Source organism: Littorina saxatilis, linkage group LG8, assembly GCF_037325665.1.
Source record: "Littorina saxatilis isolate snail1 linkage group LG8, US_GU_Lsax_2.0, whole genome shotgun sequence".
NCBI lineage: Eukaryota > Metazoa > Mollusca > Gastropoda > Littorinimorpha > Littorinidae > Littorina > Littorina saxatilis.
Window position 1 is genome coordinate 8,327,053 of NC_090252.1, and position 27,729 is coordinate 8,354,781.

The following is a 27,729-nucleotide window of genomic DNA, read 5'->3' on the forward strand; positions in this document are numbered from 1 at the left end:
TGTTTAATTGTGATGAGCGAGATAGAGATAGAGAGACACAGATATAGTATTAGTGTGGAAGTGTGTGTGTATGTGTGTGTGAGTGTGTGTGTGTGTGCGCGTGTGTTTGTTTGTTTGTGTGCGGGTGTGTGTTTGTGTGTGCGTGTGTGTGTGGGGGGGGGGAGCAAGAACGAGAAAGAGATACATGGTGCATGCATTGGGGGTAGGGGGGGGGGCAGTTACAATGAAAAGAAAAGTCAACAAGAAAAAACACCCCCACACACACACACACACACACACACACACACACACACACACACATATGGGCTTAGAAGATAGACCGAGCGAGACCCTGCGTTTACTCGGGTAATGACGCATGGCGCTGGCAGGAAATTATACCCTCACAAAATTTGAATAAAATCAATCTCTCGGTCATTTCCTACTTCCAACCTTTGCATTTTGCCCCGATTCGCTTGCGTCTCACACAATCGCTTATCGATCAGTTAGCCTTTGAGTTATGGAGAGCAGGGGAAGCGGTCAATGAAGATAAGAAGAATAGGTTGAGGGGAGGGGGTGGGGGTGAGCAGTATAAGGAGGGGGTTTGGGGTGAAAGAAGGAAGTGGTTTGGAGAGAGACGTGTATTTATCTGATACGGATGGGCCTCTTGTTGCCTTTTTTCAGGGAAGGGCGGGGAGGGAGGGGGAATTTGAGGTGACGCGTTCCAACCTGCGAAACGCAAAAAAGATGATTAAACGGGAGTGGGGAGAATTGTTGGTGTCACGGGGAAAAGAATTCTACAAAGAGCAGGGGAAGAGAAAGAGGTTCTGAAGAAAAAACAATCCAAGGTGGAGGTACAGCAGGTTGTTAGAGAGAGAGAGACGGAGACATAGAGACATACACAGTGACAGAGAGAGAGAGACGGAGACATAGAGACATACACAGTGACAGAGAGAGAGAGACGGAGACAGAGAGACATATACAGTGACAGAGAGAGAGAGAGACGGAGACAGAGAGACATACACAGTGACAGAGAGAGAGATACAGAGACAGAGAGACATACACAGTGACAGAGAGAGAGAGACTGAGACTGAACTTTATTTTACACGGATAAAGATTTAAGTCTGGGCCTTTTCTTACAATCTGACCATGGGACAACAAACATACAAACAAACAAACAAACAAACAAATCACTACCAATTTATACTAACACAGAAACACTATAGAAGTTAAAATCCAAAAACCAATGTGTAAATGACTGTATCATCATCATCATCATCATCATCATCATCATCATCATCATCATCATCATCATCGTCGTCGTCGTCGTCATCATCGTCGTCATCATCATCGTCGTCATCATCGTTATCATCGTCAACATCATCATCATCATCATCATCAGCCACACCTCCTCTCTGCGACCAACAACTGTCGTCACCCTTTCCCACTCTTCAATCTAATCCAGTTGTCATCAAATCACACTTTGCAATGTTGTTGTGTTGTTGTTTTCTGAGGTGTAAAGTGCTGTTCACATGGCACACTTGCAACCAACTTTTGTCCAACTTTTGTCCAACTTCTGTCCAACTTTTGTCCAACTTTTGAACTTTTGTCCAACTTTTGTCCAACTTGTGTCCAACTTGTGTCCAACTTGTGTCCAACTTTTGTCCAACTTGTGTCCAACTTGTGTCCAACTTGTGTCCAACTTGTGTCCAACTTTTGTCCAACTTCTGTCCAACTTTTGTCCAACTTTTGAACTTTTGTCCAACTTTTGTCCAACTTTTGTCCAACTTGTGTCCAACTTTTGTCCAACTTGTGTCCAACTTGTGTCCAACTTTTGTCCAACTTGTGTCCAACTTTTGTCCAACTTTTATCCAACTTTTGTCCAACTTTTGTCCAACTTTTGTCCAACTTTTGTCCAACTTGTGTCCAACTTGTGTCCAACGTTTGTCCAACGTTTGTCCAACTTGTGTCCAACTTGTGTCCAACTTTTGTCCAACTTTTGTCCAACTTTCGTCCAACTTTTGTCCAACTTTTGTCCAACTTTTGTCGTTTGAAAATCGCTCCCGAGTCGTCGAGGCCAAGTCAGCGAGAAGTCTGCCATGTGAACGGCCCCAGCGATTTAGGAACGATTTAGGCCTGACTTAGCAGCGACTCAAAAACAAAGATTTTACGCAGGCTTTTCTTATCGCGCTTACTGATTGGTTAGCTCTAGCCAAACTACTCTTACCGCATTAGGAGGTAGCTTCGATAGCTGCACTGGCCTTCAAGTCTGGCGAGAATCGTCGCTTAAAACTAGTGTAAGCGTTTGCGCTGTTCTCATGGGCAGCGATTTTAAGTTGACTTGGCGCCGACTAAAATCGTTTGAAAGTTGATGGAAAGTTGGCACAAAGTCGTGCCATGTAAACACCACTTAAAGGAATACATTTGTCTACCAGGTCAAGTCCCAACACCTCTGCTGTCTCCCCTACTTCTGGGTCAGGCCATGACGGTCATTTCGAAATTACAGACGATCCGAGGTACAGAAGCTTGTTACAGAGAATTGAATTGAATTGAATTGAACTTTATTGTACAAGGATTAAGATTTAAGGCTAGGCCTTTTCTTACAATATGTCATTATGTCACAAACACACAATAAAAACAAGAGGCACAGCCTTCAAGGCTCACGTATGTGAAACTATATGTTGAACACACACACACACGAAGATGAGATTTTTTAACTTTTAATTCTCATGCAATACAAGTGATGCATAGGAATTACACATTAACATGCTTCCATTTGAAACTTCGAGGTCGTCATCGTGGATTGACGCCCGACCAAAGCTAATTGAAGCCCGACGGAGCGATTTTAAAACATGATACATATAGTGGAGAAAGGAAAGATCATGTTATCCATGGGGTGATTTGTCCATGATCCAAGCCTTCACACCCAGAAGTCTCTCTGATGTGTCACTTGTCCTGTGGATTACCAGGTCCACATGCAGGGAAGAATATGAAAGATTACACCGAATAGCCTAGAATTTCATCACCATTTTCCTCACGCAGAGTGTTACTGTTAGGGTTAATGATAGCACAACACTTCATGCAGCATACCACAGTCCTCGATATCTAAATGATTCAGAAATGTCACCAATTTTGTTTGAGAGTACACTATCCGACATGTTTGGAAACCAGAGAATGGCAATGTCCACAAGGATGGAGCCTCAGCTCCAGGAGAAAATGAAGACATGTCTGTAGCAGCTGCTGTCGTTACCACTTCAGTTGTGTTGTCAGTCCAGGATTATGCCCAGCTATTTTTAGTTGTACTTCTGAACCACACAGGCTTGCCTGGCACTGATAAGCAGCGGGTCATAAGGGTGGGGTGGGGTCGAGTGTCCTGCAATTTATTCCACTGCTGCTCTGTGCTTGCTGTCATCACTGGCCACCATGCCGTCATATCCTCAGATCTGTAACCAATAGCAAGCATGCATATATATATAGAGCTGATAAAATTGTTTTCAAGTTCTACTTCTTTAATCTTGAAACTGAGTTTTGTCAGGCTTCTAGCCATTCAAACTGTTCAGCATGGGAAACCCTGAAAATGTGCAAAACACGCCAACTGACTTAGTTTGATGGTCAGACACCACCGACTGTTCAGTATGGGAGACCCTACCAGGCACCCTGCACATTAGCTGACTCAGCTTGATGGATTATGGAAGCACGCAAGCCACCCCACCACAACACGGTATCAGTTTCTGGGGGCAGTTACTTACCTCACATATGTGACATGACTTTATTGTTCAAATTTATTGTCATGGTACAATTATACCACTTGACAATACCTGGAGACAACTTGGCTATGATATTCAATTAATCAATTTTAAAAACAAAGCAAACACCTAAAACTAATCTGAAATGCGAATTTGACAGTATATACTAGCCTAAAATTACAATTACAACTCAGACCACTGATGAAGCAACAACATGAAGCAAAATGTATCAACATATTTTATTTCCAAATCACACACTCAGCATACAGCAAGGCTAATTTCACGCTTCTTTTTTGTCCTGTCGTATGGTATGTACAGTTAGTCACTTGCAAGGACATGAACATTCATTTGAGTGTAATGATGAAAATACATCAAGCACAATGAAATATGAGCTCATCCAGGCATGTTGTGTGTTACTACTGCTACACCCCACAAACATCTGCAATACACTAATAAAGTTAGTGTACATTAAAGGAGACACAAAGCATAAATTCAAGTAAACATGATGATCCTCCAGATTCAGGGACTGTTGAAGATCATCAAGCACTGACCTGTGGAGAAAACTTGATTAAGACATTCATTCAATCAATAAATAAACAACAAACTACAACCAGAAAAGAATAAGAGCACTAAATTAAATTAAAAGCAAAAAACAAAACAAGTAGTCAAATGTGTTCTGCTACTGATTCTTTATTTCAATTGCATTGATTTAAAATAAAACATGACAAATCTTATGCTCCTGTACATAACTTCAGATTTAGCGCCAATTAAACACCAGACACAGAATCTAATTAATGCATCCACACCTAGTTGTGTCACTGTCATGGCTTGCATATCAAATTCTGCAACAAACAGAATATTGTTAACACTGCATTTCAAATACAAAGACAACAAAACAGCAAACTCGCAATCTGTCAAAAATTCCATTTTCACTGAAATTGACACCCAGCAGGGTTTGTGGTCCGAGTACCAGGATTCAAGTACACCTCCTAGTATTGTAGACTCAGGGAGATTGGTGAAGGTCAGATCCAACACTGAGCCATAGTCCGTTGTAGGTTCAGTAATGAGCTGATGCAGACAGAATTCCTGACACAGCTGTTCGAGTGGTTTTGACAGTCTGTCAGAGGCATCACTGTTGAAGTCTCCTCCCGTCACAACATATGGGTGACTTGCTAATACCCTGTGAAGAAAAGTCTCAAGTTCAGTTTGCAGTGCGCTGGTTTTCACACCCGGAGGACAGTACACTCCCACTACACTCAGCCCTGCAATTCTGCTGCTGGCGTCAAGCACTGTAACTTCTATGCTGTGATTGCAGCTTCGGCTTGTAGCTGTGTTGGAGGTAGACAGCAGACTGTCATCACGGATGTACACTATCGTGCCAGCATGTGGACGGTGAGTCTTGGTTGGGGCAGGGTTTCTGTCAAGAACTTTGAATTCAGGGAGACTGTAGTGCTGTGGTTCATCTTGTTCGTGTTCCCAGCTTTCAAATATGAACAACATTTCAGCTCGTAACAGATTTCTTTCAAGACGGAGATCTTCCATGTGCTTGTGAAGAGAGCGACTGTTGTGAAAACCTATCAGAAATCCAATGCTGGCAATCTGCTGTAGGTCGCTCATACACCACTCAATGGGCTTCTTCCGCAATCGTTCCATCTCGGTCTTGACATCAGGTGACACTCTGATCTTGTTTGGGTCAAAATCAAGAAGATGGAGGCCGCCCAGAGTTTTGGCTCTGCTGAGTGCCACATACACTAGATGGTGTTGTACCATACCCTGGAAAGACACATGGCAGAGCAAGCTGTCAACGGAAACTGTTTACGAAGCACTGCAACATTTTCTCGTTTTCCAACACGAAACTGTTTGACAGCATGAAAGATGGGAGTCCATGTGGAGCTGATGGCTGGTGTGTAGAGCTGTTTTGGTGGCGGGTCTTTTCACCAACGCTCTCTTCATCAAATTCTATCCAGACAACAGACACATGTTCTGGCTTCTCGCTGCCTTTGTGTCCAACCTGTCGTAAGGTGCCAGAAGCTCCATTCGTCAGACCATCACTGATGTCAACATTGTGTACCAACATGAATCTACCGCCCATTTTGAGACTCAAGTGTGATGGAAGACTCTGTGTTTGTTGCACTGTCATATCACAAGCTTTGTGAAGTATCTCGGTTTTCAGTGCAACGCTGATGTCGCCCATCACACTGTCCTTGGCTTCCAGCAGAATCTCCGAAGGCTGGAGAAGGGCAAGACTTATGGTGTTTTGCTCAGTGACCAGACGACGGCTGGTGAACAGGTGAAGCATGTTGTCCGGGATACTGGATTTGACAACACGGGACTTGATGAGGCTTGCATCTTCTTTGGTGTGGCTTCCCTCCCTGATCCTGTTTAGAGCTTCAGCAAAGGTTTTGTCGTCTTTCTGCCGCATCACCTGGGTCAACTCAAACATCTGGAACAGCTCCTGCCAGACAATTGGTGCTAGTGCTTCATATGGTCCACGACTTGGCTGAAATACCCAGCGATCCATGACTGGTCTCAGCTGGAATAGATCCCCAACAGCAAGGACACTGACACCACCAAACGGCTTGCTGCAACCCATCACTTGTTGCAGACGCTGACTGACAAAACCCAACATGTTGGCACCAACCATGGAAATTTCATCAATGATCTCCAATCGCAATTCTGCTAGAGTTGACCGAAGTGTGTTCAAGCGACTGGCGTCAAGTTTCACGTAATCACTAAGACTCTGGTTTGCAGGGAGGCAGAAGGCTATGTGTAGTGTCACACCTCTGATGTTATAGGCAGCCTTGCCTGTTGGAGCGGCAAGAAGTACTCGAAGGCAATCCGGATTGTCTCCAGGGCAACTGCTTAGGTAACGGACAAGGGCATGGTAAATGGCCAGGAAACAGCGACTCTTCCCCACACCTGCACCTCCAGAGAGAAAACAGTGGAAGGGTTCGCATGCAGAAAGACTGCCACTACACTTTGTCTTCATCCAGTGCAGTATGTGATAGAAGAACGCTTGCTGACTGCAATTCAGTGATCTTACCAATGCATCAAATTCTTCATTTGGTATCCTGTTCACTATACGGTCATGGGTTATGTCAGATGTTGCGTGACAACCCAGGTCAAGACCAATGTCATACTGTCGGTGCTGTTCAGAGTCTGGTTGGAACGCTGCATTGATGGTACTCTCAGTGTTGTATTTCTCGTGGCGGCTCTCCATGTCTTGTGCTTGTAGAGCCACCCCATCCCATGCTTCCTCATCAATGCCATCCTTCTGCACCTGTTCCACAGCCTGGTCCACAGCAGTAGCATTGGTCTCAAACTTGCTGCTGACTTCGAACACGGTTTCTTTCATCTGTTCAAATCTCTCATGGTATGTCCCACACCCACCAATGATATCCTTGTCCTCGTTTCGCCATGGGATGTACAACATCTGTAGTGGTTTCCTGAGTCAGACTCCAGAGAAAAGCGAACACAGCGCAGAACTTTTGGTTTTCTCCGGTGGTGCAAGACTTTGCCATCAGGAAATCTGTACAGGTGACCAGAAGAGGAGTCATTGTTCCAGATGTTGTCAGTTGCATCATCCTCATATTCACCTTCAGGGAGGAAATCCTGTTCCTTCTTAGTGTTCTTACCTGTTCTGCTGTTTGATCCTGCCCTTTTCACATCATACGATGTAGCAAAGTCTGCAAGACAGATGTTTTCTAACTCCTTTGGTCTTTCAGAGTAACTGTCGATCAGGCTTGTGAGAGTCACATCCGTGTCCTCATCTTTCATTGCTTCAAGCATGGTGGAATTCTTCAGCAGACCAACTCGCTGGCAGGGGGGTGATGTGTTGACAAAAATCACATCCCTTGTGCATCGGGTCAAAGGCAGCTGCATCAGGAGGTAGACAGCTTCCTGGGCAGACACTTCGCAGTGGTTCAAAAACTTGTTCGCAATGTGTCTGACCTTTTGTTTGACACTGTGGTTGCCACGTTTTGCCTCATCATCAGCGCGTTTTAGAAGATCGCTCATGCCACGCTGGCTCTTGCTGAAGTATGTCACATTCCACAGGCATACTCATCCAGGACAAATTGCACATCTGTGTTGGCCATCCACATCTGAGCGAGAATATCATTTCTGCTGTTCATGCGTGTATGTTCAGTGCCTGCTGGCCATCTGTTGTGAAGTCGTTGGGGTGGAGAAGGGTGTCACGACATCCACCTCCCAGTTCTGCCTCTTGACTGGTTTCTACCCATTCTTTGTCTTCATCATCTTCCCCGGTGTCATATTTGTCATTAGCAGCTATGTTTTCCTCCGGCCACTCTTGAAACAAATCTGCAGAGTTTCTTGCAGATTACCATCTTGGTCTTGGTTTGGATTGTTGTTGTCTTTCACTGTGCTAGAAGCTTGATCAGGTACCAAGTGCTCCGGGCCTTGTGCCAGTACATTAGTGACCCTCCACCACGGAATGAGTCGCATGTCACCTTTGCATGATTTTCATATTTTTACATTTTTCTAAAGAGGTTTTTATGCTCTATCCAGTGGTAAAAACCGTTTTAGAAAAGAGCGAAAACTGTTTGAGTTATAAGCCTGTGACTAAGGTGACCCTCACACTGTTACCAGACACTCCCCGGACTTATATTAAGCCTAGCGCAGAACCGCGCGAGGTGACATGCGACTCATTTCGTGGTGGAGGGTCACATTAGAACATTGCTTCACAGCATCACATTCAGGTTGTTTGCCTTCGTCACATGAGTGAGTATGATTGGTCTTCTCACCTTGGATACAACTGTCATCATCTGCACTGTTGATTCTGAACTCTACCGACTCTGCTACCTCCCACTCTGGCTTGAACCAAGAAGGATCCAGCTTAATGCCCTCTTCCCTGAACAGGACACTGTTCCCAATCAACCACTCCGCAGCAGCACAGATCTTCCCAGGCCTCACATTTTCAAAGTCGCGCAGACATTGGAAAAACGCTGTGCAGATCAAATTGTAGGAAATATCCCTTTGGTATCTTCTCAGTTTGAGTCTTTTTTATGGAGCTTAGAAAATGAACCCGGTGAAATCAAGTTGTCCTCCCCGAATCGGCGAATGGCGGAATGCTGAGGTAAGAACCTATGTCACTTGTCAGTATACCATAATCATTTGCGCGACCCCTGACATTGTCTTGACCCCTAATCTGGTCTACATACCACACACGACACAAACCAGTCACCTGCTTTTACCCCCCAAAACCTCCCACCACCCGTTTTCTTTGAATACACACTTTAACTACACACATGCCGACGAAATGTTGATCATTGCCTCAATATTTTAAAGATGTTGCTTGGATAATAACCAGGTGAAATTAGTATTTCGGTGTTCAGTCCAACGTTAAAGTTTCTATCACACACATACATACACACACACGCACAGACAGACAAAGTTTACCATCGCTTAGGCTACACTTACGTGAGCCAATAAGTCGCGGAAGGCGAAAATACAACATTTAGTCAAGCTCAGTCGAACTCACAGAATGAAACTGAACGCACTGCATTTATGTCGCAAGACCGTATACTCGTTGCATCGTCTGTCCACCGCTCGTTCTGAGCGTGTTTTTAATCCAAAAATATCATATCGATATGTTTTTGGAATCAGGAACTGACCAAGAATAAGATGAACATTTTTTTTAATCGATTTCGGAAATTTAATTTTAATCATAATTTTTATATTTTTAATTTTCAAAGCTTGTTTTTAATCCGAATATATAATATTTATATGGTTTTGGAATCAGATAATGATGACAAATAAGATGAAATTGTTTTTGGATCGTTTTATAAAACAATAATTTTAATTACAATTTTCAGATTTTTAATGACCAAAGTCATCAATTAATTTTTGATCCTCCAAGCTGAAATGCAATACCAAAGTCCGGCCTTCGTCGAAAAATGCTTGGCCAAAATTTCGATCAATTGTATTTAAAAAATGAGGGTGTGACAGTGCCGCCTCAAATTTTACAAAAAGCCGGATATGACGTCATCAAAGACATTGATTAAAAAAAATGAAGAAAAATCTGGGGATATCATGCCCAGGAACTCTCATGTAAAATTTCATAAAGATCGGTCCAGTAGTTTAGTCTGAATCGCTCTACACACACACACACACACACACACGCACACACACACACACACCCACACACACAGACACACATAGACACACAGACACAGACACACACACACACACACACACACACACACACACACGCACACACACACACCACGACCCTCGTCTCGATTCCCCCTCTATGTTAAAACATTTAGTCAAAACTTGACTAAATGTAATGAGGAAACAAAACTTAACTTAGAAATTACGTCCTCAACGAAAAACTCCATGCTTCAAGACCATGGGTCCACGACCGCTCATTTGATGAAGATTCTTCAATGGTGACCGGAAGCAAAATTACGATTTCGCAATGTTGTTGCCTTTGTGTTTGTTTTTTTACTTCTAATTTGTAACGAAATACATGTATGTAACAGGTCAGGTTCCTTCTTCCCCCCTCCCTCCACCGCTGCACTGTCATTCTCTAACTTTGGTGAACTCGCTGCCATGGGTACTTTCGTCTGTGGAGACCCTCCCGAAACGTAACTATTGACACGTTCGATATTCGTTGTTTTGTTCGAATTGAATGTGCAATGTTTGCTTTGTTCGAGTTGGAGAGGGGGGGGGGGGTGGTCGTCTTGCTTGCTGTTTTGTTATTTTCTCGGTTGATCATTATGTCTGTTTTGGTGAATGCACAGTTTCATTTTTCCACTTTTGTTTAAGGTTGTTTACACTCGTGCTTGCTTTTTTTGCTCGCTCATTAATGTTGTTCCAATTGCTGAGAAGAATGACGGGAAGGGTTTGAAAATGGGGATAAGATTGGCCTGGTTGTTGTTGTTGTTGTTGTTGTTGTTGTTGTTGTTGTTGTTGTTGTTGTCATAGCCGCACAGTTTGCATTGCGGATTTTTTTTATGCGTTTTTGACTCAACTGATCAATCAGGTGAGTCTCTGTAATGAGCATAGTTCGTTTCGTAGATGGAAAAAGGTTGACGTTTTCTCGTATTTTATGGAAGTTTTAAGAGATTTAAAAACTCAACACATTTCTAGCTTTTGATGACCTCCAGACCTCCAGACATGAAGCAAGGTTTTGTGACTCTGGTCACATTTCAAATTCACAAGGGGGCAGTATTCAGGGCAAACATAATAGCAACAATCTTAAATGTTTTTCAAGGTCGAGCTTTAACACTTTAACAATACGTCTAGGATTTGAGGATCTCCAGACTTGAAATAGCTAATAGGTTTGGTTCTCCCTTGTCAAATTGTAAGGTCACAACAGAGTTATGTTCGGGTAAACACTTGTTTTTAAAAAACTTCTATTTGCTTGAAGTTTTCTAAGCTAGGCATTGGGAACTTTGAACCCATCCATGCTTTGATGAACTCGGAGCATGACACATGTCTGCTTGGTTTCGGTTTCGGTCAAAATAATGTCAAGATCACAATTAGGGTCAGTTCTAACAATTGTCTGTCTGTCTGTCTGTCTGTCTGTCTGTCTGTCTGTCTGTCTCTGTCTCTGCGTCTCTCTCTCTCTATATATATATTTCTCTCTCTATTTCTCTCTTAGTTTCTGTCTATATGTCTGTCTGTCTGTCTGTCTGTCTGTCTTTGTCTCTCTTTCTCTGTCTCTGTCTCTGTCTCTCTCTCTCTCTCTCTCTTTCTTTCTCTCTCTCTCTCTCTCTCTCTCTCTCTCTCTCTCTTCTCTCTCTATTTCTCACTCGTTTTCTCTCCTAGTGTATCTGTCTGTCAGCCTGTCAGTCTCTCTGATCACCATACTTTTGTGCACAGGGCCGAAGAAGAACCACAGAAGAAAAGAAAACCAACGAAGAGGTAACACGTTTACGCGACCACCCACCCACCCTCCCCCCCCCCCCCCGACACACACACACACACAACCACTCGAACATGCATTAGTACACACACTCACACACACACACACACACACACACACACACACACACACACACACACACACACGCACAGACACACACACTGTCACGTTTCAATATCACAATAAGGTGATTATGAACGGTTAGTTACTTCTAACTAACTAACCACACCACGATCCACTCTCGCAGTCATACAAATAGACAGAATCAACAAAAGTATAAGTTTCAGACGCCTGTTTATGTAATATCACGCCACCTCCCTCGAGACTTCACTCCAAAAGATGTTCTTTTTACGTTAAATACGTAAAACAAGTGTTTACTGACAAAAACGCCAGTTAAAGTACAGGAAATAATAATAACACGCTGATCCCGTGTATAGTTAAGAAAAGTTACTGATCTGCCTTAAAGTGCTAATTCATGCAGGTGTCACACACCCCACGTCGTCACCACTCGAGTACAATCACAAATAATACAGATGACTTGGTGGTAAGGGTGCAAAAGACATGGTGCAACTTAGCTTTTTGCCACTGAGTGATTAGTCTTTAGTCTCCACAACTGCTCCGTTGAAATGTAGTGCCGGTTAGCGTGGCAACGAAGCAGGGAACAGTGGAGACATCAGGCGCCTCACTCAGTCGCTGAAGGTCCTCCCCGTAGTCTACCAGAAAGGTGTAGAAGACGCGTAGATGGGCAGGACGGCGACAGCGACAGCAAAAAGCCAATACAGCAGGTTAGCAGGTTACACGGTGTGTGCGGACGACCTGGTTACAGCATCCCAGCACGTAGTCGTAGTCAACAGCCAGCAACAGCAGAAGAAGAAGACTGCAACAAAAAGCCTCGGTGCACTTAACATGTCATGCTCCCCTCACACACCACCTTTAAACATGTCACCTTTACATATCTCATCGAGCACGTGGGCCTGCACAAACGGACTTTTACAACAACAAATCAGCTATTTTCCTTCTTTCTTTCCATATCTGCAAAAACCATATACAGATTAGTATTTTAGCGTCACAAAGTGTGTGAGTGTGTGTGTGTGTGTGTGTGTGTGTGTGTGTGTGTGTGTGTGTGAGTATGTGTGGTGTGTGTGTGTGTGTGTGTGTGTGTGTGTGTGTGTGTGTGTGGTGTGTGTGTGTGTGTTTCCAATTCGAAGGATGTTTTCACCCCATGTTGACTTACAAGTCTAAATGTCCTTCGTCCTTCGTTTTCGAAGATGACCTCAGACACATGTACATGTATGCTTGGATGCTTGGTCTAACGGGTCCGGAGGTCGCTGATGAGGCTTATAGCACCCGGGCCAAGAACCCCCCCCCCCCCCCCCCCTCATGTTGGACACACGTGGGAAGTTTCGGCTGCTGAGGTACTGGCAACCCTGGCTTTGCGGAGTGTACGCTTTTGTTCTCAATCAATCAATCAATATGAGGCTTATTTCGCGCGTATTCCGTGGGTACAGTTCTAAGCGCAAGGATTTTTTTTTCTTTTTTTTTCTATGCAATTTATATTTCAAGGCGCAGGGATTTATTTATGCCGTGTGAGATGGAATTTTTTTTTTACACAATACATCACGCATTCACATCGGCCAGCAGATCGCAGCCATTTCGGCGCATATCCTACTTTTCACGGCCTATTATTCCAAGTCACACGGGTATTTTGGTGGACATTTTTATCTATGCCTATACAATTTTGCCAGGAAAGACCCTTTTGTCAATCGTGGGATCTTTAACGTGCACACCCCAATGTAGTGTACACGAAGGGACCTCGGTTTTTCGTCTCATCCGAAAGACTAGCACTTGAACCCACCACCTAGGTTAGGAAAGGGGGGAGAAAATTGCTAACGCCCTGACCCAGGGTCGAACTCGCAACCTCTCGCTTCCGAGCGCAAGTGCGTTACCACTCGGCCACCCAGTCCACGGCAGTTCTTTTGTCTTCGGCCGTCTGGGCACCAGACTGAATCAGACTGCGCCAGTTGATTGAGTTCTTGGTAAGCTGTTCCTGTTCCCAGGGCTGAGGGGCACGAATCGAAAGTGGGTACCACCCAAACGGTTGAGATCAAACCGCGGGGCCGAAGCGGGGATGTAGCTCAGTCGGTAGCGCGCTGGATTTGTATCCAGTTGGCCGCTGTCAGCGTGAGCTCGTCCCCACGTTCGGCGAGAGATTTATTTCTCAGAGTCAACTTTGTGTGCAGACGTAACTCTCCTCGGTGTCCGAACACCCCCGTGTGTACACGCAAGCACAAGACCAAGTGCGCACGAAAAAGATCCTGTAATCCATGTCAGAGTTCGGTGGGTTATAGAAACACGAAAATACCCAGCATGCTTCCTCCGAAAGCGGCGTATGGCTGCCTAAATGGCGGGGTAAAAACGGTCATACGCGTAAAAGCCGTGGGAGTTTCATCCCATGAACGAACAAACAAAACCGCGGGGCCTAACTAGTTGCAATCACAGCACATCTCAATTTTAACCAATCCAACACCGCTGCTGCTCCCCCGCCGGGCTGGTAACTTTCTCATGCAGTTCAGCCCAGAAGTCTATCGGAATGTCGTATAGTCTTTCAGAGGCGCTTTCATACAGTTCTTGAACCATCTCTCTTTTGCCCTCAAACAGCACGCCGTAGAGAAGCTGCTTTGGGATGTGGTGATCCGGCATGTGACAGACATGCCCAGCCTATCTCACCTGAGTCTTCTGCACGAGGGTGTACACGCTCGGATAGATCTGTGTTGTCGGCACGATCGTGAAGAGGGGGAGGACAGCACCTTTAAGGAAGTCTGTCTCTAGTTGCCAGTGGCCACAACTTCATAAAGTAAACTCGCTTACGCCGGTTGTATTGTGTACTCGCGATTTCATTAAGTGCGTCTTCTGAATGCGTGTGTGTACATTTAATAAGATGTCAGCTATTGTAGGCTGGTTTGCACTGACTGAGGATTATATCTCAGTCTCTGGATTGGTTTTCGTGTTGAATAGGTAAAGAAAATGTTTTAGAGACTTCAGTAGAATGTTTGGACATGGTGTGTGGGTGAATAGGTGTGCTTGTTAATGTTCTATTGTATGGGGCTGTGAGAAACCTTTCAGGGTTGGACAGGTGTAAAAGACGTGATTGCTTCTCAGGTTGAAAGTCACCGTTGTGTTGACACTTTGATTCGCTTGAACATTGTCACTGTGAACGAGAGAGAGAGAGAGAGAGAGAGAGAGAGAGAGAGAGAGAGAGAGAGAGAGAGGGGGAGGGAGGGAGAGAGAGAGGGAGAGAGAGAGAGAGGGGGGGAGAGAGGGAGAGAGAGGGAGAGAGAGAGGGAGAGAGAGAGAGAGGGAGAGAGAGAGAGAGGGGGGAGGAAGAGAGAGGGAGAGAGAGCGGGGGAGAGAGAGGGGAGGGAGAGAGATAGGGAGAGAGAGAGGGAGAGAGAGAGAGGGGGCGAAAGAGAGAGGGGGGGCGAGAGAGAGAGAGGGGGGGAGGGAGAGAGAGAGGGAGAGAGAGAGAGAGGGGGGAGGTAGAGAGAGGGAGAGAGAGAGGGAGAGAGAGAGAGAGGGGGGAGGGAGAGAGAGGGAGAGAGGGAGAGAGAGGGAGAGGGAGAGAGAGGGGAGAGAGAGAGAGGGGGAGGGAGAGAGGGAGAGAGAGAGGGAAAGAGAGAGAGGGTGAGAGAGAGGGAGAGGGAGGGGAGAGAGAGGGGGGGAGGGAGAGAGAGGGGGGAAAGAGAGAGAGAGAGGGGAAAAGAGGGGGATAGAGAGGGGAGAGAGAGATAGGAGATGGGTAAGATCATGTTAGATCAATGATATGTTTTTCAAAGTTAATGGACTTAAGCATACAAACGTGTGTGTTTTCCATCAAGCCCTGGCCGAATGAAGGGCTAATCTACATTACGCACATGTACATTCATACGTAGGTAATGCCACCAAAACAAAACAAAAACAACAAAAACACGCAGACAACGGGACACGGGAAAAATATCAAACTAAACAAGGTTAACGCCTGGTAGTCATCATTATGAACATATATGGGCATCATGAATAACCCGTCGCGATATAACCTTCGTGGTTGAAAACGACGTTAAACACCAAATAAAGAAAGAAAGAATCATGAATAACCCAGGGGGAAAAAAGTCTGAACGAGGGAAAGAAACGAGGGTGGTGGTGGCGGTGTGATTCACTCAGTACATCCAATTGTGTTGCTGCTTCTTCGGTCAAACCATAGACCATTTAGCCTGGACCGCCAACTAGCTCTCTCTCCGCTCTTTCTCTCTATTACGAGGTAGCGGCCTCTCGCATTTAGGAACCTACGCTTACATGGCCTTTCAGAAATCAGGGGGATGTCATATCCGGTGTCGATTGTAAACATGGACGAAGTTGCCGAGATAAGTTCTGAAAATGCTAAAATAAACTCAGCTAAAGTGCATATGGAACATGTTTTTCGATGAGTTTTGTTAAGTTTAGTTTGGAGTTTTGGAAAATCCAGTTCATTGTCACCTCCCATTGTCACAAATAACTGGAGCGTGCTTTCTTTTCACTGTCTTCGAATCGCTGGCCTTTCAAACCGGACGCTAAGCGCCCCTGAAAGTCGAGCGTCGTAACCTCGAAGGGTCACGTGACGAGTTGGCGGTCCAGGCTATTTGGTCTATGGTCAAACGTAGTGATGTCAGAATAAGTCACCTGTTCACACAAACAAAAGAAGACTGATAACAAATTCCTCAATTAATAAATTAACTCTCTCCGACGTTGGTTCACAAAGTTAGTAAACAATGAAGTTTATTTTGCAAAACAAGGACGGCTGTGAGAGATCAGTGGTTCGTGATGAAGTTTTAGAATGATCCATAAATCAGCCAAGCGGATAAGAAAAACAAGTCGCGTGAAGCGATATACAAACATTAAAGTCAAGCTGTCGGCATCAAAGTAACAGATTAACACTAAAAAAAACAGTCATCGCCGAGACTATATTAAAATAGTCTCGACTAACCACAACCAAACTGACCGAGACGGGTGACGCTCGTCTCCGCGTAGCGTGCGAACGCAGTACTTACTTAACCTTTTTTCTGTAATTCTGAGCACATTTTTAGAGTAAACATGACATATGTATAAATGTTTGAATTCAGGAGAAATTAAGGAATACGATTCAATCATTTTTAAATATGTTAGTGAAAATTCGATTTTAATGACAACTTTAATTAGCAAACTAATTAGCTAATTGTTACGCTGCCAAGCCGAAATTCAATCCCATAGTCCAGACTTCGTCGAAGATTGCTTGACCAAAATGTCAATCAATTTGATTGAAAAATGAAGGCGTGACAGTGCTGCCTCAACTTTCATAAAAAGCCGGATATGACGTCATCAAAGACATTTATCCCAAAAATGAAAAAAACCGTCTGGGGATATCATACCCAGGAACTCTCATGTGAAGTTTCATGACGATTGGTCCAGTAGTTTTCTCGGAATCATTTTATACATACACACACACACACACACACACACACACACACACACACACACACACACACGCACAGACACACTTACACACACATACACACACACACACACACACACATACACACACACACACACACACACACACGCACACACACACATACACCACCACCCTCGTCTCGATTCTCCGTCTATGTTAAAACATTTAGTCAAAACTTGACTAAATGTAAAAAAAAAAATGAGAAGAAACAAAACGCTCACCATTTGGTGTTCTCAACCTCACTAACCCCGAAACACCCGATCGCATGCTTCAGAAATCCAGCCACCGTACTGCCAAACAAATCGGCATATCCGATCAATCATTATTCACTTGCTGTGCCTATCTCATGTTTCCTTGTTAAGGGCGCTCGCCCATGCTTTATCCCCCCCCCCCCCTCTCTCTCTCTCTCCCGCGCCAAAATCATTCCGTTTTTGAGTGATTAAAAAAAAAATCCTTAAATCGGAAATTTGTGTTGCAGTAATGAAATTGACAACAAAAATGAAAATGAAGTAAAAGAATCATTCTTAAATCAGCCAACAGTAAAACAAACAAAATAAACAAAACCAAACCAAGGGAGCTCATCATTACAGATATCATCGACCATAACCCCACTCGAGTTGTTCAGTCATCATTACCACCAAACAAATCCCACACCAATAATAATAATAATAATAATAATAATAATAATAATAATAATAATAATAATAATAATAACGGGCATTTATAAAACGCCTTATCAGAAGTTCAAAGCGCGTGACAACAATACATGTTTACAACATTCATACAATCACTGTCAGATTCAAACAACACATCATGCACATCTCACATCCCCAGACTCTATGCTAAGGAACTATCCGTAATGTTGTTGGAACAGGTGAGTTTTCAAATTGGACTTAAAAGATGAAATGGATGGAGAGTGACGTAATTGAAAGGGGAGTGAATTCCATAACTGAGGGCCATAATACGAAAACATGCGGAAGCCATAAGCCTTGCGTTTAAAGCGAGAGGGAATGAATCAAACTTCACCTTTCCGTCTGTGGCATGTTTCCCATTCAAGGAGTTTTCCCCTTGCTTTATCCGCCGAGTAAATCCATTTAGAAGGAGCGTCCCAAACGCGTTCCAGATCCAGCTAGTTTACAACGAGCCAGATTATGGTAGAGTCCAGATAATCTCTCGCATACAAAAGAGGGGTTGGTCGGTAAACCCGGTAATTGCATCATTTGACGCCATGTTTGTTTTCGAAGGGGCCGTTAGCAACCGACCCTGTTGTTAGAGACGCTATGAGAGAAGGGAGAGAACACAGAGGGAGTGGGCGGTATCCTTGGCACAAAGGGTCAAAAATCCAAAAAATAAGCCCTTAAAAAATAAGGCCTTATTTTTGAAAATATGCCCATATTTTTGAAAATATGCCCATATTTGTGAAAATAAGCCCTTATTTCTAAAATAAGGCCTTATTTTCCATGATTAAGGCCTTAAATCTTTAAGCCCTTAACAAAATATGGGCACAAAAAATTAAAAATAAGCCCTGTAAGGCCTTAATAAAAATGAGGGCATAAAAAATAAGGGCATAAAAGATAAGGGCATAGAAAAATAAGGGCTTAAAACATAAGGCCTTATTTTTTTTACCAATCATGAAGCTGAATAGAAGTCGGCTGCGCTGCACATGCGCAGAGATCTCATAACATACATGGCGAATGGGTTCAGTGATCGTGATGAATTTTTGAGAAGACTTTGTGCTGAATTTGGAAATTGCGAGAGAATTGGGGTTTCCGATGAGGTGTATGCGCGCTCAAGGTAAGCATTGTTTACATGAAATGACTGTTTCATTTATATCAGTGTAACATCTTGATCGCTTTCGAATGTCCGGATGCGCAGTAGCGATGCGCAGAAAAATAAGGGCATATTTTTTTTAAGGGCTTATTTTTTTATGCCCTTATTTTTTTATGCCCTTATTTTTTTAAGGTCAAAACAGAAATAAGGCCTTATTTCATTATGGCTGTAAATATTTAAGGGTTTATTTTAGAAAATAAGGCCTTATTTTGGAAATAAGGGCTTATTTTCAAAAATATGGGCATATTTTCAAAAATATGGGCATATTTTCAAAAATATGGGCATATTTTCAAAAATAAGGCCTTATCTTTTTAAGGGCTTATTTTTTGGATTTTTGACCCTTTGTGCCAAGGATAGGGCGGATTGTGTGTTGGGGGGTAGGGGGGGGGGGTGGGGGGGGATGAAGGGCAATTCTGTGAATCTGTCGCTCTCTCTTTTCCGACTGGTTTGTGTCTGTCTTTGTGTCTGTCTTTGTGTCTGTCTGTCTTTGTGTCTGTCTTTGTGTCTGTCTTTGTGTCTGTCTTTGTGTCTGTTTGTCTTTGTGTCTGTCTTTGTGTCTGTCTTTGTGTCTGTCTTTGTGTCTGTCTTTGTGTCTGTCTTTGTGTCTGTCTTTGTGTCTGTCTTTGTGTCTGTCTTTGTGTCTGTCTTTGTGTCTGTTTGTCTTTGTGTCTGTCTTTGTGTTTGTCTTTGTGTCTGTCTTTGTGTCTGTCTTTGTGTCTGTCTTTGTGTCTGTCTTTGTGTTTGTCTTTGTGTCTTGTCTGTGTGTCTTGTCTTTGTGTCTTGTCTTTGTGTCTGTCTTTGTGTCTGCCTTTGTGTCTTGTCTTTGTGTCTTGTCTTTGTGTCTTGTCTTTGTGTCTTGTCTTTGTGTTTTGTCTTTGTGTCTGTCTTTGTGTACTGTCTTTGTGTCTGTCTTTGTGTCTTGTCTTTGTGTCTTGTCTTTGTGTCTTGTCTTTGTGTCTTGTCTTTGTGTCTTGTCTTTGTGTCTGTCTTTGTGTCTGTCTTTGTGTCTGTCTTTGTGTCTGTCTTTGTGTCTGTCTTTGTGTCTGTCTTTGTGTCTTGTCTTTGTGTCTTGTCTTTGTGTCTTGTCTTTGTGTCTGTCTTTGTGTCTGTCTTTGTGTTTGTCTTTGTGTCTTGTCTGTGTGTCTTGTTTCTGTGTCTATCTTTGTGTCTTGTCTTTGTGTCTTGTCTGTGTGTCTTGTCTTTGTGTCTGTCTTTTTGTCTGTCTTTGTGTTTTTCTTTGTGTTTGTCTTTGTGTTTGTCTTTGTGTTTGTCTTTGTGTCTGTCTTTGTGTCTGTCTTTGTGTTTGTCTTTGTGTCTGTCTTTGTGTCTGTCTTTGTGTCTGTCTTTGTGTCTGTCTTTGTGTTTGTCTTTGTGTCTGTCTTTGTGTCTGTCTGTCTTTGTGTCTGTCTTTGTGTCTGTCTGTCTTTGTATTTGTCTTTGTGTCTGTCTTTTTGTCTGTCTTTGTGTCTTGTCTCTGTGTCTTGTCTCTCTGTTTGTCTTTGTGTCTGTCTTTGTGTCTGTCTTTGTGTCTGTCTGTCTTTGTGTCTGTCTTTGTGTCTGTCTTTGTGTCTGTCTGTCTTTGTGTCTGTTTGTCTTTGTGTCTGTCTTTGTGTCTGTCTTTGTGTCTGTCTGTCTTTGTGTCTGTCTTTGTGTCTGTCTGTCTTTGTGTCTGTCTGTCTGGTCTCTGTGTCTTGTCTCTGTGTCTTGTCTGTTCTCTCCTTGTCTCTGTGTCTTGTCTGTTCTCTCCTTGTCTCTCTGTCTTGTCTGTTCTCTCCTTGTCTCTGTGTCTTGTCTCTCTGTCTTGTCTTTGTGTCTCTTTGTGTCTTGTCTTTGTGTCTCTTTGTGTCTGTCTTTGTGTCTTGTCTGTGTGTCTTGTCTTTGTGTCTCTTTGTGTCTTGTCTTTGTGTCTTGTCTTTGTGTCTTGTCTTTGTGTCTCTTTGTGTCTTGTCTTTGTGTCTTGTCTTTGTGTCTTGTCTTTGTGTCTTGTCTGTGTGTCTTGTCTTTGTGTCTTGTCTTTGTGTCTTGTCTTTGTGTCTTGTCTTTGTGACTTGTCTTTGTGTCTGTCTTTGTGTCTTGTCTTTGTGTCTCTTTGTGTCTTGTCTTTGTGTCTCTTTGTGTCTGTCTTTGTGTCTTGTCTGTGTGTCTGTCTTTGTGTCTTGTCTTTGTGTCTGTCTTTGTGTCTCTTTGTGTCTTGTCTTTGTGTCTGTCTTTGTGTCTCTTTGTGTCTTGTCTTTGTGTCTGTCTTTGTGTCTCTTTGTGTCTTGTCTTTGTGTCTCTTTGTGTCTTGTCTTTGTGTCTTGTCTTTGTGTCTCTTTGTGTCTTGTCTTTGTGTCTCTTTGTGTCTTGTCTTTGTGTCTTGTCTTTGTGTCTCTTTGTGTCTTGTCTTTGTGTCTTGTCTTTGTGTCTGTCTTTGTGTCTGTCTTTGTGTCTGTCTTTGTGTCTGTCTTTGTGTCTGTCTTTGTGTCTGTTTGTCTTTGTGTCTGTCTTTGTGTCTGTTTGTCTTTGTGTCTGTTTGTCTTTGTGTCTGTTTGTCTTTGTGTCTGTTTGTCTTTGTGTCTGTCTTTGTGTCTGTCTTTGTGTCTGTCTTTGTGTCTGTCTTTGTGTCTTGTCTGTGTGTGTGTGTCTTTGTGTCTTGTCTTTGTGTCTTGTCTTTGTGTCTGTCTTTGTGTCTGTCTTTGTGTCTTGTCTTTGTGTCTGTCTTTGTGTCTGTCTTTGTGTCTGTCTTTGTGTCTGTCTTTGTGTCTGTCTTTGTGTCTGTCTGTCTTTGTGTCTGTCTTTGTGTCTGTCTTTGTGTCTTGTCTTTGTGTCTTGTCTTTGTGTCTGTCTTTGTGTCTGTCTTTGTGTCTTGTCTTTGTGTCTTGTCTTTGTGTCTTGTCTTTGTGTCTTGTCTTTGTGTCTTGTCTTTGTGTCTGTCTTTGTGTCTATCTTTGTGTCTATCTTTGTGTCTTGTCTGTGTGTGTGTCTTTGTGTCTTGTCTTTGTGTCTGTCTTTGTGTCTTGTCTTTGTGTCTGTCTTTGTGTCTGTCTTTGTGTCTTGTCTTTGTGTCTTGTCTGTGTGTGTGTCTTTGTGTCTTGTCTTTGTGTCTTGTCTTTGTGTCTTGTCTTTGTGTCTTGTCTTTGTGTCTGTCTTTGTGTCTTGTCTTTGTGTCTGTCTTTGTGTCTTGTCTTTGTGTCTTGTCTTTGTGTCTTGTCTTTGTGTCTGTCTTTGTGTCTTGTCTTTGTGTCTTGTCTTTGTGTCTGTCTTTGTGTCTTGTCTTTGAGCGTAAGGTATACCCGTTAGCTCAGTAAAGTGAACACCAGAACGCTCCCTCCACCGAACAAAACCTCAAAACGTCCCCTGCACCAAAGGCATTAACCGTCACAACATAAAAGCGAGTGTGTGCGGCGATATGGGTTTGCATACATGCGCTAAGCCCTGCCCAGTGCTATGTTCACATGGAACCATATTTCAAATGTTATGACGTTGCGTGATTAAAGGGATATCCGCCATGAATTATCAACAACGATCTTAATCGATTGCTTTTCGTTGTGTGGCACACATTGCTGCAACGATTTAGATTTAAACTAAAACAGCTGGGATTTTTCCGACTGGTTCTGAAACCGGTTGAAATTTCAGTTCCGAATCGACTTTCGTCCGAGTCAGTATTCTGTGATCATGAAGTGCTTTCTTTGTGGCACTTACGAAAGAAAGAGTGTCATTCAAACGCAAAGTAACATTAAACGTATAAGTTTATCTAGACGACACCCAGATGATAAAATGTGTGGTACCCTGCGAGACTGTACTTACAGTTCCAAACGGATGAAAGTTTTTCTCTTATCGGACTGTTTGAACCTCTCTCTCTCTCTCTCTCTCTCTCTCTCTCTCTCTCTCTCTCTCTCTCTCTCTCTCTCTCTCTCTCTCTCTCTCTCTCTCTCTCTCTCTCTCTCTCTCTCTCTCTCTCTCTCTCTCTCTCTCTCTCTCTTTCTCACCCCTCTTCTCTCTCTCTCTCTCTCTCTCTCTCTCTCTCTCTCTCTCTCTCTCTCTCTCTCTCTCTCTCTCTCTCTCTCTCTCTCTCTCTCTCTCTCTCTCTCTCTCTCTCTCTCTCTCTCTCTCTCTCAGTAACAGACGCCTCGTTTATATTGCGAATTTATGCTGACATTTTAACGAATGGAAGGTATAACTTCAGATCTTCAAATCTCTCTTTCCCCTGTATCTCACTCTCAGGAAAGGTAGCATTCTGGGTTTGAGCCTGTTGTACAAGAGTTTTAGGAAATCAACACACTTCTATTCGCAGATAGTGTCGCTTTAAACCCCACCCCCCTCCCCCTCCCCCCTCCTCCCCCCTTTCCCGTCTATTTCTCACACACTCTTGGTGGCAGAAGCCTTATGAGTTAGCGCAGTTGTAAAGACTTGTCCAGTTCGTCGCTGGAATTTGCCTGAACAGGTTAGGAGTGCTGTTCGGTTCGCCACTGTGGTTTGTGACTGTGGCATGTTTTAGTCAAGTGCTTGACTCGAGCTCGTTAGGGTTAGTAGTCCACTAGGCGTGGCGGTGTCAGTAGTTTATAGCGTGTGCCGGTGTAGATGGTTCGGGTCTCAGGGCGAGACTGGGTGTGACATTGTCAGTGGATTCGTTTTGTGTTGACATATACTTGAGATTCGAGAAAGTTGGACGTTTACGAGCGTTGAGGAATAACCGGACTTCAGTTCTTTGATTGTGTTCATGGTTCAAAGAACTTGGACATAGCTGAAGACATCACACATTTCCTGGAATTGAGTTGTGTTTAGTACGCTATTCGCTCGTATGTACGGTCGGTTCACATTTAGTTCATTTTGATCTGAGTGCATCGTTGTGCTCAGTTTCTTTTGCTCGTGTGTATAAGGTTCGAACCCGTGTGCTAGAACTGAAATAAATAAACTGACAGGGTCAGAAAAGTACTTGCCGGTAAAGATACTCATAGTATTATATCGTGTTTGTGCACAGCGCTCAGATTTTTCATTTACGAAAATTGAAATTTAATTGAATAGGAACACAAAAATCAACAATTTCAACGCAAGCAGAATATAAATGTACGATCGATTTCAAATTTTACCAGATTCCACAGAGTGTTCGATGAAAGAATTCGACGAGGCATCTACATTTGAACGTTCCTACACTACTGTTTTGTGCTGTTTTCTTCAGACATTGACGTGGTTTTAAACCACCAATAATTTGATTGGTAACATTCAAGCAGCGGTCTGAGCGTTGTACCAACCGCTGACTGCTAAGTAAGGGAATAAACCCGAAGATATATTTACGACAGTTTTGCCTGCAGTGGAAACATAAAAGGTTTGGCGTTGGTTGGCGAAGAGACACATAAACTTGAGCAATATTTACTGCACTTCTTCATGCAGTGCAAGCGTGTGAACGCAGAGAACTAAGAGTTTTCCTGGTAGAGACCAATAACTGTGTCCTCTGTTGAGCGGATACTGTGCACTCCTGAAGTTGAAACACTTTGTTGTTGTGCAACTTTGTGTTTTGCGACAATTAACTTGATTGCGTTCAAGGTTGAAACTCTTCAAGGAAAAGAGGCGGCTTGGCTGTTACGTATTCCGTTGCATTGACTCGTGAATTGAAGAACACTTTTGTGCTTTAGATTTAAGTTTGACTATTTGTTCGTGTACAGGAATTACTCAACTCTTCTCGTCATCTGGAAATACATTTTGGCTATAGATCAGTTTGAAGTTTGACTAAACTACTCCGTATGAAGAAAGACACATATAAAAAATATTAAAGAAACTCGACATTCTGTGTTGTATAGAACAGTCAGTTAAAAAAAGACACTCAAACAAAATCACTCGGCTGTAGAAACTCGAGGTGGACGTCAACAGTTATCTCCCAAATTGACTACTTTCTGCCAGAAATCAAGCTGACTTTTCCAACAGGATTCACATTGGCTATTCCCTAACTATTTTTGGACTCTCGGCTTGAAAGCACCCTGAGAAAACAAGCGTTCTCTTTTGGAGTTGAAACCCTTTGACCGGTGGTGGCCTGGCCGTTATTTGTGTTTGCTTTCTGCTCTCTGTTGTGGACAGTTCCGTGTTGCTATAAGAGATCAACTTCCGTCAGGATTTCGGTGTTCCTAACAGGTGAGAACTGGTAATGGGTCTGTTTGTCTGTCTTTCTGGCTGGCTGGCTGGCTGGCTGGCTGGCTTGCTGGCTCTGACTGCCTGTCTGTCTGTCGGCTGATGTCTGTGAGTCTGCGGATATGGATCTGTGTGTTTCTGCTCCCTGTCTCTGTTTCAATGCCTTTTTCTCCTGCTCTATCTTTGTGTCTAGCTGTCTGTCTGTCTCTGTATGCCTTTGTGTCTCTGACTCTGTTTTTCTGTGTGTCTGTGTCTGTCTGTCTCTGTGGCTCTAACTCTGTCTTTCTGTGTGTCTGTGTCTGTCTGTCTCTGTGTCTTTAACTCTGTGTGTCTGTCTCTGTCTGTCTCTGTGACTTTAACTCTGTGTGTCTGTGTCTGTCTGTCTCTGTGACTTTAACTCTGTGTGTCTGTGTCTGTCTGTCTCTGTGACTTTAACTCTGTGTGTCTGTGTCTGTCTGTCTCTGTGACTTTAACTCTGTGTGTCTGTGTCTGTCTGTCTCTGTGACTTTAACTCTGTGTGTCTGTGTCTGTCTGTCTCTGTGACTTTAACTCTGTGTGTCTGTGTCTGTCTGTCTCTGTGACTTTAACTCTGTGTGTCTGTGTCTGTCTGTCTCTGTGACTTTAACTCTGTGTGTCTGTGTCTGTCTGTCTCTGTGACTTTAACTCTGTGTGTCTGTGTCTGTCTGTCTCTGTGACTTTAACTCTGTGTGTCTGTCTGTCTCTGTGACTTTAACTCTCTGTGTCTGTCTGTCTCTGTGACTTTAACTCTGTGTGTCTGTGTCTGCCTGTCTGTGAATTTAACTCTGTGTGTCTGTGTCTGTCTGTCTCTGTGACTTTAACTCTGTGTGTCTGTGTCTGCCTGTCTCTGTGACTTTAACTCTGTGTGTCTGTGTCTGTCTGTCTCTGTGACTTTAACTCTGTGTGTCTGTGTCTGTCTGTCTCTGTGACTTTAACTCTCTGTGTCTGTGTCTGCCTGTCTCTGTGACTTTAACTCTGTGTGTCTGTGTCTGCCTGTCTCTGTGACTTTAACTCTCTGTGTCTGTGTCTGTCTGTCTCTGTGACTTTAACTCTGTGTGTCTGTCTGTCTCTGTGACTTTAACTCTCTGTGTCTGTCTGTCTCTGTGACTTTAACTCTGTGTGTCTGTGTCTGTCTGTCTCTGTGACTTTAACTCTGTGTGTCTGTCTGTCTCTGTGACTTTAACTCTCTGTGTCTGTCTGTCTCTGTGACTTTAACTCTCTGTGTCTGTCTGTCTCTGTGTCTTTAACTCTGTTTGTCTGTCTCTGTGTCTCTAACTCTGTTTTTCTGTCTGTCTGTTTCTGTGTCTTTATACCTCTGTCTTTTTGTGTGTCGATCCGTGTGTGTGTGTGTGTGTGTGTCTCTCTCTCTCTCTCTCTCTCTTCCTCTCTTCCTCTCTCTCTCTCTTCCTCTCTTTCTCTCTCTCTTTCTCTCTCCCCCTCTCTCTCTCTCTCTTCCTCTCTCTCTCTTCCTCTCTCCCTCTCTCTCTCTCTTTCTCTCTCCCTCTCTCTCTCCCTCTTCCTCTCTCCCTCTCTTTCTCTCTCTTTCTCTCTCCCTCTCTCTCTCTCTCTCTCTTTCTCTCTCCCTCTCTCTCTCTCTCTCTCATCCTCTCTTCCCCTCTCTCTCTCTCTCCCTCTCTCTCTCTCTCCCTCTCTCTCTCTTCCTCTCTCCCTCTCTCTCTCTCTCCCTCTCTCTCTCTCTCCCTCTCTCTCTCTCTCTCTCCCTCTCTCTCTCTCTCTCTCTCTCTCTCTCTCTCTCTCTCTCTCTCTGACCCAGACATATGGAGGTCTCCCTATTGACGTCATCACTTCGTGCGCACCGGGGCTTGGAGGGCAAGAAGCCACCGCGCCGCTTAGCGAAAACATGGAAGCGTGGTGCCGATCGCGAAGTTTCGCTGCGGCGATTCCGTATTTGCGTCGACGATTTGGCTAAATTTCATTGTTGCATAATCAGTTGCACAAGCCGAAGCAACAAGGAAAATGCTCTTGCATTTTTCAGAATTCCGAAAGTCGACGCTGGAGGAAGACACCGAGATTTACTGGAGAAAAGAAGGAGAGCGTGGCTGAAAAAAATCAACAGGAAAAACATAAACATAACTTCTGTGGATGCCAAACCAGAAAAACAGTATTAATTTTACTTATGTATCTATATGATTTGTGCTGGCAGGAATGTGTGTAGTTACTTTTTTGTTTTTGCTTTCTGACTGAAGTGTGTATTATTGAAAACATTTTCAAGGGCTCAACACTGTTCCTTATTTGATCTTGAGATATGATGCTTAGTATGTGGGTGCATGTACAGTTCTTTTCTTTTTACACTTTGACAGTATTGATGTGTGAACAGTTATTGTTCATTGATTCCAAACCTCAACAGCAGTATTAATTTTGCTAATGATTGAAACACCGATTCACTCGCTTTTTGACTGAAATGTGCAGTTTAAAACAAGATTCAACACTGCTTATGTTAATGCCATAGCTTTTTGACTCAAGTGTGTGCCTTAATCAATGCTGGTTAGCATGTCTGTATAGTTTATTGACAAGTGTGTGATTTAAAACAGAAACAAAACTGTTTATGTGGATGCCAAACCTGAAACACAGTATTGATTTGACTTGTGTACAGTATCTGTATGACTTGTGCAGGCTGGCATGAGTGTAGTTCCTTTTTTTGCTTC

The 27,729-nt window shown here is 43.5% G+C and overlaps 1 protein-coding gene across 3 annotated transcripts in view; it reads left to right on the forward strand.

Annotated features, from left to right (window-relative positions):
- Window positions 1-2,416: 2,416 nt before the first annotated feature.
- LOC138972697 (uncharacterized) overlaps window positions 2,417-27,729 on the forward strand; it is a 90,196-nt gene continuing 64,883 nt past the window's right edge. For all 3 annotated transcript variants that reach the window (XM_070345353.1, XM_070345354.1, XM_070345355.1), the window contains exons 1-3: window positions 2,417-2,492; window positions 10,226-10,330; window positions 11,571-11,612. In XM_070345353.1, the coding sequence (XP_070201454.1) occupies window positions 10,296-10,330; window positions 11,571-11,612 (77 nt within the window). In that variant the 5' untranslated portion in view covers window positions 2,417-2,492; window positions 10,226-10,295. The remainder of the gene's footprint in view (window positions 2,493-10,225; window positions 10,331-11,570; window positions 11,613-27,729) is intronic.